The following is an 11,841-nucleotide window of genomic DNA, read 5'->3' as shown; positions in this document are numbered from 1 at the left end:
GTACAACATCTACATCAATTGGGCAGTGTTACCGTCAACGGGCAACCAGATGAGACACAGGGCCCACAACTGATCTAAAATATCCAGATAGAAATTTGTTACCTATTCTCAATAGGAAAGGGGCAAAGCAACATTGTTCCAAAAAACTTGCACCGTGTCTCATCAGCCTAAATCTTTAAATCACACACACTATTTAAAAAGTGCATTTTCATTTGTTAATTTGGATATCAGACTTCCAAAAGCGGTTTTCTGACATTTGTTGTTTTCAAGAAATCATATTGTCTGAAAATTACACATACAGGCCTGCTTGTGAATGATGCTCCTACAATGTCATCTCCTTGCAGTTTTTTACACAAACCAACAGACGGCAGCATATTCTAAAAATAGCGGTCGCAAAGCTACTGACATGACTATAGCACTATTATAATAACGCCAAAGTTCACTTTAATTACTAATCCACTTGTACACAAATTTACAGATGACAGAAATAAACTTATTGTAAATTTAATTTCAACGACCTTGCTCTTTGACAGCATCTCACAGTTTCCTAGCCGGATCATATTTGTCAAATGCAAACTTACTGTCCCGCCTACATCTTCCAACGCGGAAACACCGCCGACAGCGCTTACTATTGGTTAAAATTCCGACAGGAACGCGTGATCTGACCAGCCATTGGCTGAGAGAGCTGTCAGTCACAGATATTATCGCTGCATGTTCAGGAGGGGCAGCGAAGGACGTGCAGGAGGAGACCGCAGGAGAGAGAAGAGGAGAGGGGAGGATACTAGAGTCCCCTGAAGCGCCAGAGTTTCAAACTCAATTTATTTTAATTTATTCTTTGTTGTATTTTAACCTATTGTGAGTATTAAAAGGGAAAATGGCCCAGACAGACAACAAGAAGTTCTTTGAGAACCTGACGGGCGCTGGGAAAGCCATAGCAGTGCTGACGAGCGGAGGAGATGCGCAAGGTAACGTTACATTGTTATCATTCAAACCTCTCGTCATGGTCATTCTGTTTACATTGTGTTTTAATGCATAACTCTAATTCCTCACTATCTGTGATATATTGAATCATTGTGTTCAGAATGGTTTCACTTTGACACATGATGTGCATTCTGTTACATTGTAGCTACACTATTGCCAGCGTTAAATTGGCTGTTCAGTTGCAAGTTTGTTAGAATGTCCTACTTGGGTTTGCTTCTCGTCAGGATGGATGCAATGGCCCTCGAAGGTCCGAAGGGATGGAAATGTAACCATGAGATAATCACAAGGTCACAGATTCTGCAATGTGATTTTTTGAGCGACACATGGTTGATGTTTAGGATCAGTGTTGTTATTATAGTTTGACGTTTTGCTCGCTGTTTCTACTGGTTAATGTTGGTAGAAACGCAGGTTGGGATGATGGTGAGGAGGAGGATGAGGATGAAGCAGCTCACAGTAAATAAATCTGAGCTCGTGTCAGATGACAGAAGCTTTCATTTCTATCATAATGTTTTCAGATAACAGACAGCTTTACTTTGCGTCTCTGTTGCGTTGGTGTTTAGGTGAATTAATTACATTTAAGTTATTCCGGAATCAATACATGTCACTGCATTGCGGAATCATGTGACCTTCACGAACGGCGCGTGTCTTCACTGTCTCCATCCAGCGTAAAAGATTATGATGCGTGCTTATGTTTGCTTAACATTAACCATCATCTGTGTGTTACCTCGTGTCAGCGCTTTTCTGTATGTCAATCAACGAAACGACGATTTTGCGTCTCCATCAACCAGGAAGTTGCTGCGCGTTTTACAGTGGCTTTCTCGTGTTTATGTTTTAAAGCTCATGACTGTTTCTTCATCAAGTGATGTGTTTTGTAAAGAAGAGGTGAATTTAGGTGATTTTTAGGGTGTAGAAAGTCTGAAGGATGCGTACGTGAGGAGCCGTTGAGCGTTTGAGACGAGTTACGTCACAGGAAAATGAGTCACGTGACCAACGCGCACGGGGTTAAACCACGTTTTACACAGTGGAATAAAAAAACACACCTTCGCTGTAAAAGGTGCAGTTGTTACCTTAATAGGTTTCTACCTTTTGTGAATCTAGGCAGGTTGATTTAGTCGTATTAAACAATATTGTCTTGAATAAAATCAGTTAGTTTAGATGTGCACAGACACACTTGTACCTTAATTTCAAAGACTAGTAGTCTAGTTCCTTAAGGAAAATGCTAATCTAGTTTATAAGAGCATTCAGGCACCTCTTGTGAAAAAAATAATAAAATAAAATAAAAAGTTTTTGAATGTGGATTTGCAGTGTACTTCAAATCTTAAAAGAATATTTTTAAGAAACTATTAATTACATAAAAAGCCACAAGTGCACTTAAATATAGTGCACTTTCATGACTATACACTAACAAATTGCACGTCCAATCAAAGGTGTTACTTTAAAGTATTGCCTTTAAAGTAAAGTAAAGTATTAGGCTGCTCTTTTGTATGCTAAAGTGTACTTCTTCACAAGGGACTTCACTGCAGCTCTTATGAGAAATTCAAATGTTCTTGTTTTGGACTGCAGTGTAGGTTACTGTGTAAAAAAAAATCACATTCAATTTCATAGTAGTTAATGAGTCACCATAGATGGAATGTGTCATTTCTGTAGTGACTGATCTGATGTAACTTGCATGCAAAATTAGTAATTGCAGTGGATTAACCTATTAAAAAAAAAAAAAAACTTTGTTAATGATACCCAATATTAATTTGAATGAATTTAACCTTATTGCAACACTCTAAAAAATTTGGGTTGTTTTTAACCCAAGGGCTGGGTAAATATGATAGGACAGAACCCATATGGGCTTAATTTTACTCGGCAAATTGGGTTGTTATTTAACCCATCATAATTGGGTTGATTTAACCCAGCTCATGGGTTGATTCATTTTTATTGTAATACTAGCTTATTTTTTACTTTATACATTAAATAATGTTTACAGATTAACTTAAATCCTCTAAACATTTGTAAAATACTCCTCAACCACTGGTTTGCATGATAACTTCCTTTATTTTCCTTTATTTCTCATTTACAGCATTGTTTATATCGGTTTTTTTTTTTTTTTTTTTACGTAGGCTATACATATTCCCTATTTAAACTCGTTTAGCAAACATTAGAAGTAAAAATTAAACATTAAACAGAAGTAATTCACTTGTAGTAGACCACTCTCTGTAATTCTGTGCTCACGGATAAGACCGCCGACCTGCGTTTCACTCATAGCCGAAATATACTGCGACTGCCACCAACCTGCCCACAAACAAACAGTAAACAGCTCTGAGAACACATTTTAACATCCAAAGTATTTGTATTCTGTATCTTTATGAATAAAATTGTTTATTTTATGCAAAGCATCAGGCTTTTCCATCACGCGAAAAGACCGCGACACTCGTTAAAGGTGATTCACGCCGCGCGCCAGTTTGTTGCTCTGCATAAAATTGAACGATATATACAGCACAGTAACGATTTTATATATAAAATAAAATGTACACAAACCTGTATTTACTGAAGAAATGCTTCAATTCGATGGCGCTTAGAACTGCTCTCTTCAGGAGACGACGCAAAATCCCCGCGATAAATAACCCAACCGCTGGTTTACGTCTGACCCAGGATCTGAGTAACACAAAAACTACCCAAACACTGAAAAAATAACCCCAAAAGGCTCAACCCAGCATTTGGGTTAAAAAAAATAACCAAGGATTTTTTAGAGTGAAAGTATTACCATACATACTTGCAAGTGTAATGATTATAACAATAATATATACTTGTTTTAAATATGTTTTGATTGATTGATTGCATAGCATCTGTAAAATTATTTTATTTGTAGTATGTACATACACTATCATTCAAAAGTTTGGGGTCTGTAAGAGTTTTAAATGTTTTTGAATCGAGTCTCTTCTGCTCACCAAGGCTGCATTTATTTGATCAAAAATAAAGTAAAACTACAAAAATACATTTTTTTTTAATGCCAAAAATCTTTAGGATATTAAGTAAAGATCATGTTCCATAATATACAGTGAGGAAAATAAGTATTTGAACACCCTGCTATTTTGCAAGTTCTCCCACTTAGAAATCATGGAGGGGTCTGAAATTGTCATCGTAGGTGCATGTCCACTGTGAGAGACATAATCTAAAAAAATAAATCCAGAAATCACAATGTATGATTTTTTAACTATTTATTTGTATGATACAGCTGCAAATAAGTATTTGAACACCTGAGAAATTGTTTGCAATTACAGAGGTCAAACGTTTCCTGTAGTTTTTCACCAGGTTTGCACACACTGCAGGAGGGATTTTGGCCCACTCCTCCACACAGATCTTCTCTAGATCAGTCAGGTTTCTGGCTTTGAGCTCCCTCAAAGATTCTCTATTGGGTTTAGGTCTGGAGACTGGCTAGGCCACGCCAGAACCTTGATATGCTTCTTACAGAGCCACTCCTTGGTTATCCTGGCTGTGTGCTTCGGGTCATTGTCATGTTGGAAGACCCAGCCTCGACCCATCTTCAATGCTCTAACTGAGGGAAGGAGGTTGTTCTCCAAAATCTCGCAATACATGGCCCCGGTCATCCTCTCCTTAATACAGTGCAGTCGCCCTGTCCCATGTGCAGAAAAACACCCCAAAGCATGATGCTACCACCCCATGCTTCACAGTAGGGATGGTGTTCTTGGGATGGTACTCATCATTCTTCTTCCTCCAAACACGTTTAGTGGAATTATGACCAAAAGTTCTATTTTGGTCTCATCTGACCACATGACTTTCTCCCATGACTCCTCTGGATCATCCAAATGGTCATTGGCAAACTTAAGTCGGGCCTGGACATGTGCTGGTTTAAGCAGGGGAACCTTCCGTGCCATGCATGATTTCAAACCATGGCGTCTTAGTGTATTACCAACAGTAACCTTGGAAGCGGTGGTCCCAGCTCTTTTCAGGTCATTGACCAGCTCCTCCCGTGTAGTTCTGGGCTGATTTCTCACCTTTCTTAGGATCATTGAGACCCCACGAGGTGAGATCTTGCATGGAGCCCCAGTCCGAGGGAGATTGACAGTCATGTTTAGCTTCTTCCATTTTCTAATGATTGCTCCAACAGTGGACCTTTTTCACCAAGCTGCTTGGCAATTTCCCGTAGCCCTTTCCAGCCTTGTGGAGGTGTACAATTTTGTCTCTAGTGTCTTTGGACAGCTCTTTGGTCTTGGCCATGTTAGTAGTTGGATTCTTACTGATCCTATGGGGTGGACAGGTGTCTTTATGCAGCTAACGACCTCAAACAGGTGCATCTAATTTAGGATAATAAATGGAGTGGAGGTGGACATTTTAAAGGCAGACTAACAGGTCTTTGAGGGTCAGAATTCTAGCTGATAGACAGGTGTTCAAATACTTATTTGCAGCTGTATCGTACAAATAAATAGTTAAAAAATCATACATTGTGATTTCTGGATTTTTTTTTTTTAGATTATGTCTCTCACAGTGGACATGCACCTACGATGACAATTTCAGACCCCTCCATGATTTCTAAGTGGGAGAACTTGCAAAATAGCAGGGTGTTCAAATACTTATTTTCCTCACTGTATATTTCCTACTGTAAACATATCAAAACTTAATTTTTGATCAGTAATATGCATTGGTAAGGACTTCATTTGGACAACTTTAAAGGCGATTTTCTCAATATTTTGTTTTTTTGCACCATCAATGCCATTTAGGAAAGAAATCAATCATATCTGTATGTGTGTGAAGAAAAAAAATATATCGACGTAACCCTCTGTAACTGTAGATGTAACTGTAATTTAATTACACTTTTTTTCAGTAAATATAACAAACTACAGTTACATTTATTTTGTAGTTAAATTACATAATTTCCGTTACATGTAACTATTTTCTCCCCAAGACTGTATATGACTTCAGAGGATTAGGAATATATGCACGCATTGTATGCATTACTTTCATGGTGCTTTTGTAGTTGAAATCACATGGAAAAGAGCTCTTTTTTTGTATTCTGCAGAAGAAAAGTCTCACAGTTGTGTAAATTAAATTACTTTTCATTTTTTGTGTAACCTGTCCCTTCAACCCAGGTGTCTGCAGAAATTTAATCACCTACAGTATTTATCCTGAAATGAACTGAGTTGTTCTGCTTTTCACACTGATTCTGCATATTCATTCCTTTCCTGTGTTGCCTAGTAACAGCAGTGTTGCTTTCAGTGAGCAAATATAGCAAATTACCAGATCTAACCAATTTTATAAATTCATTTGAGTGAGGTATTATAGGAGGAGGCTGGCAACCAAATATGGCAGGGAAGGCCCTCATTTTTATAATATGCTGCACAGTGGCGTTCCAGTGATCCTCAAATACAAATATACATGTAATATACAAAAATACAAACAAACAGCCAGTTCTAACCTGTTTTCCCAGTATTTTTCTACAGATATCCTTCTAACGTGATCTGTCTGTTGTTCCTCTGCATGCAGGAATGAATGCTGCTGTTCGGGCTGTGGTCCGAATGGGAATATATGTTGGAGCCAAAGTGTACTTCGTTCATGAGGTCAGATTCTAGTTCATTTCTACAGAATTCAGATGATTATGTTCATCAGAATGATATGGCTTTACATGATGCTGTATATACTTATAATGATGTGTAAACATTAATAAGACAAACTAGTGTAATTGTTGTATAACACATGGGTGCAGTGACTCTCAATGTTGCTGTTCACTCTCTCTCTCAATGGCCAGTCATTTATTTCCAATATGTTTCAAGTATTGTGAATACACACAGGTTTTTAGTGAAATAAGTCATGTATTTCAAATAATATTAATCCATTTCGGAGTTGTTGGCATAGCAGAAGCGTTTCCACGGTGGTTTGAATTAAAGCCCATCTGGCCTCATATAAACACAATTTTTCCATTAGCATCACATAGCATCTTAGCCCTGCTTGAAGAGATGTCTGGCTGTGATAGGCCGAATATCTTCACCCACTCTGCTTTTATGCAACTGCTTCAGTGAAGAAACCCACACATTCATTTTCTCATGATTCCACCCTCATTCTTAAAGGTGAAGTGTGTCATTTGACTTGTTAAATCATTTGTTTGTCACATTTGCAAAAGCAAGCATTTGCTAGTGGTGCAGAAATGACACGCTTCACCTTGTGCCGTGCAGAGGCATTTTGTAAACACAAAGCCATGTCTTTGCCAAGACAGAACATTGCCTGCCAATCTCCGTAAGCTGGTTCATATGATTACTTGAATTCATTTCTGGTAACTAAGAGGTCATTCAAGGATAAGAGGTGCGATTTTAAATGCATGTTTGTGTGTTGTACAGGGATATCAGGGTATGGTGGATGGAGGCGACAACATCAAAGAGGCGACATGGGAGAGTGTGTCTAGCATGCTGCAAATGGTGAGTGTGATGTGAAGCATACAGCCCCTCAAAGCACTCGTACCGTACATACCAGTGCTGCTAGTGTCACAGGATTAATGAGCCAAGAGCTTTTCCATCTCATGTTTGCAGTGGTTAAGATTTTGTACGATTGTGTCTCAGGGTGGCACTGTTATCGGCAGCGCACGATGCAAAGATTTCCGCTCGCACGAAGGTCGTCTGAAGGCAGCTCATAACCTGGTGCAGAGGGGCATCACTAACCTGTGTGTGATTGGTGGAGATGGCAGCTTGACTGGGGCCAATCTCTTCAGAGAGGAGTGGAGCGGCCTGCTGGCAGAGCTGGTCCAGCAAGGTATGAGCTGCAGATGACACAATAGAAATAAAGTTTATTGAGGGCTATCTTAAGGACAAATTCACATGCAAATCATTTCAGCGGTTCAAAACATTTACATTTTGAAAATACTGGTCATGAATTTTCTATGATTTCAATTAGGCTTAAATTAGCCAAAAAATAAAGATCAAACACAGAAATTTTATATGCCAAAAAAGTTTGGCCAGAATCTGATCTAATAGGCTTTTTTTGTTGTTGCTGTTTTTAATCACAGGTCTGATTGATGAGGAGGCAGCTCAGAAATACTCTGCTCTTCACATTGTGGGCATGGTGGGATCTATTGACAATGACTTCTGTGGCACCGACATGACAATAGGAACAGACTCAGCCCTCCACAGAATCATTGAGGTGGTGGATGCAATTATGACTACAGCTCAGAGGTACTTCAACAGTCCATAACAATGAATAATTCAAAAGTTACATGAATCTAGAATGATATCATCTAAAAGCACCTTGTGAAAACAAGACAGTTTTTGAGTGATTCTCATTAAGCTAATAATTCTTTGTGGATTACAGTCACCAGAGGACATTTGTACTGGAGGTGATGGGCAGGCATTGTGGGTAAGATTCATTACATATTATAACCAATAATTTGGGCCTGGATTTGTTCAAAACATATGATTGGCATGGTGTTTGCGTGCTGCATACTGTCAAATAAGACACTGTATTCTATATATCTGTATGCGCTTGTGTGTAAAGCTATCTGGCATTGGTGAGTGCCCTGGCATGTGGAGCCGACTGGGTGTTGATTCCTGAAATGCCCCCAGAGGATGGCTGGGAAGAGAAAATGTGTCAAAAACTCTCTGCGGTAAAACAAAAATACATCACTTCTCACTAAACTACATGCAGCACACTTGATAAACTTCTCATGTTAGTCAAGTGGTCACACTTGCATTACATTGGGGTTTATTCTTACTAGTTTTTTACCTGGAAAATTGTCAAAACCATTGAAGTAAGCTTGTGGATATGCACAGTGTTAGGGAAGCGACTCTGACAAGCTGCAAGCTATAATGTCAACTGGATTAACTACAGTTAAGCTTCACTTTTTATGAATGTGAATCTATTCACTGAAATGCATATCTTTCCATCATAAATTGTTAGAGACATTCTAGAAGTGTGTGATACAGTATTTATTATGGATTTATCAGTTGTAAAACTTTGTATGTGAAGCAGATGCACTACTTAAATACAAATCAAGTGAGCAGCATCACTACTTTTCAAGATTGGTTGTACATGCACATTTCTAGGTTACGCATTTACATTACATATTAATCCCATTTATCCACATCTGCATACAATAAATCTTTTTCCACTAGTCCCAGTATGTGATGTCAATTGGTACATACTCTTCTGTTTGTAACATACTATTGTTTTTTTGTGAAACAAATGTGTTCACTGCCCCAGACGCGATCAAGAGGTTCAAGGTTGAACATAATCATAGTCGCTGAAGGAGCCATTGACAGACATGGAAAAGCTATTACTTCTAGTATAGTCAAGGATGTGAGTATTGAATGTTTTTAAAGGGAGAGAGCAAAAATCTGGAATGGTCCATACCTGGAGTGGCCCATCGCCAATAAGACTCCAAAGAGACTCAAAGACTTGCTGCAAAAAGATTCTACTACACGCCATACAATGTACAAGGGCTTTCACAGTGACAGCAATTTGCATCGACAACTTGATAAGTCATTCTTTTTCAACGGGAATCGGATAAAGCATTTAGATACAGCAGTTCAATAGCAACCAGTAGTATAGAGTTTTGCTGGCCTTGACCGTAAGTACATTGACTTATAAAATTTGAAAATAGTTATAGTGAATTCAATTAACAGTAACATTATCTGTGAACAGTGCAACAACTTGGCGACTTAACCAAAAGTAAAGCAACTGGGTGACTATAAACAACAGTACAGCAACTTGTTGACCCACATTATATTGGCTGTATTGACCTTGACCAACAGTACAGCCACTTGTGGACATGGAACAACATGCAGGAGCAACTTGTAGACACTGGACACTGACTCGAACAATGGTATAGCAACTTGGAAACCTTAACCAACTGGATATGGAGAGCAACTTGGAGAAGTTGACCAGCATTATAGAAACTTGGCAACATTGGCCAAAAGTACAGTGACTTGGTTACTAACAATATGGTTTTTGACCAACAATATAGTGACTTTAAGACCCTGTATTTATTAAATATTACGTATTTACATTACATAATTATATTATAATTGCATTACGTAATTATATTTACGTAAATATTACGTATTTGCATTACATATTAATCCCATTTATCCACATCTGCATACAATAAATCTTTTTCCACTAGTCCCAGTATGTGATGTCAATTACAGCCACTTGTGGACATGGAACAACATGCAGGAGCAACTTGTAGACACTGGACACTGACTCGAACAATGGTATAGCAACTTGGAAACCTTAACCAACTGGATATGGAGAGCAACTTGTAGACACTGACCAACATTATAGCAACTTGGTGACATTGACCAACAGTACATGGACAGTGACTTGGTGACCATGATCAACAATACAGCATCTTGGAACCCTTGACAAAAACTATTGTGACTTGGTGACCATGATCAACAATACAGCAACTTGTTGACCAACAGTATACAGAGAGCGACTTAGAGATCTTGACCAACATTACAGCAACGTATAGGGAATTGGTGACCATGACTTAAAGACCTTGATTAACAGTAGTCATTTGAGTACACTGAACAACAATAAAGTGATTTGTACACATTTACCAACAGTACAGCAAATTGGCAAGACTGACCGGACAGTATATGGACAGCAACTTGGAGATCTCAACCAGTAGTACAGCAGCTTGGTGACCAACAGTATAGCTACTTTAAGACCTTGACCAGCAGCACAGAAACTTGGCAAACGATTTAATTGCTGTCAGTGAGAATGCACCTTAACTGGGTCGTATGGTGTAGTGGTTAAATATCTGGGTGGGTAAGCAAAAGTTGTTTCAGTAGGATTGGTGTTTCAGTATGGAGTCACTTCTGCAGCCTGAATTCCAGCTTTTTGAATCTCTCCCGCTGTTTTGTCTTCGGTTTGTGACGTGTCTCTTACCCTCTTAGAAACGGGCAGGAATGAAAAGGCTGAATATCATAATAGTAGCTGAAGGTGCGATTGATCGTAACAACAAGGCCATTACCTCAGAACATGTAAAGAATGTAAGTACATGAGGTGCATAGAGATCCAGCTCATGCATTGACCCCCTGACCTCTGTGAGCTCTGTATGTCTGCCCTCTCTGGCTTTGTCCGGTGTGGTTTGCTTAAACACACACACGCTCTTTCTGGTAAGGCACTTGTGGTCACCTCGGAACATAACCAGCTACGGCTATCCTCTACTTACTGTATATCTTAACTACTGCACGGCATCAGTGCGTAAGTGTTTTGGATGCTAACTTAAGCAGGAGCATGCACATCTTCCAGTGCTTTACATTTCAGTCGTATGTGTTCTTTCAGAATACTTTGTTACAAGAGAAATTAGGTAAGCGTCACTATTAATATTGCTCATACTTTATTTTTAAAAACTCCTAAACCTAAATTTTAAACTTCATTCCATATCTTGTCACTTTTTTGAGATACTGACATAAATGACACCTCAAAAAATCAACTTATTAGAACATCATAGAGAAATGGGGTACATGTACTGTACAAATGTGGGGCCCCAGCCTTATCCAGGCACAAAATATCATAGAAATATCATAAAAATGGGAAAGTATGGGGAAATTTCCAATTTAACACCAACATCATGGTGGTTTGTGTTACACCGAGTGGGAGTACATTTCTTGAACTATTTACAATGTTTAGCACAGTCTCAGAACGCTAACTACTAAAAATGGGCTCTAATTTACTGACTAGCATAGAACGCTGTTTTGATTTCACCAAATAATGCTAAATTTCCTATTCTCTGCATGTGCGTTGCAGCTTTCTTTTGAATCTTTATGCTAAATGCATGCATTATTATCAGATATTCCTGTCTTTTTTTGTTGTTGTTTTTGCTTGTACACGTTTATCATTAATTAACCTAACAGTGTATAA

The 11,841-nt window shown here is 38.6% G+C and overlaps 1 protein-coding gene across 7 annotated transcripts in view; it reads left to right on the top strand.

The window, feature by feature from the left end:
- The first annotated feature begins 695 nt into the window (after positions 1–695).
- Positions 696–11,841, top strand: part of pfkpa (phosphofructokinase, platelet a) — a 30,631-nt gene continuing 19,485 nt past the window's right edge. For 2 of the 7 annotated variants that reach the window (XM_058765028.1, XM_058765030.1), the window contains exons 1-8: positions 697–965; positions 6,472–6,545; positions 7,320–7,397; positions 7,539–7,728; positions 7,982–8,147; positions 8,284–8,328; positions 8,467–8,575; positions 10,872–10,967. In XM_058765028.1, coding sequence (XP_058621011.1) covers positions 875–965; positions 6,472–6,545; positions 7,320–7,397; positions 7,539–7,728; positions 7,982–8,147; positions 8,284–8,328; positions 8,467–8,575; positions 10,872–10,967 — 849 coding nt within the window. In that variant the 5' untranslated portion in view covers positions 697–874. Of the gene's footprint in view, positions 966–6,471; positions 6,546–7,319; positions 7,398–7,538; positions 7,729–7,981; positions 8,148–8,283; positions 8,329–8,466; positions 8,576–9,171; positions 9,268–10,871; positions 10,968–11,841 lie in introns of all 7 variants that reach the window. The other 5 variants (XM_058765025.1, XM_058765024.1, XM_058765029.1 and 2 more) reach the window with 5 other exon arrangements.

This window comes from Onychostoma macrolepis, chromosome 24 (genome assembly GCF_012432095.1).
Source record: "Onychostoma macrolepis isolate SWU-2019 chromosome 24, ASM1243209v1, whole genome shotgun sequence".
Lineage (NCBI taxonomy): Eukaryota > Metazoa > Chordata > Actinopteri > Cypriniformes > Cyprinidae > Onychostoma > Onychostoma macrolepis.
This window is presented reverse-complemented; position numbering and strand designations above follow the sequence as displayed.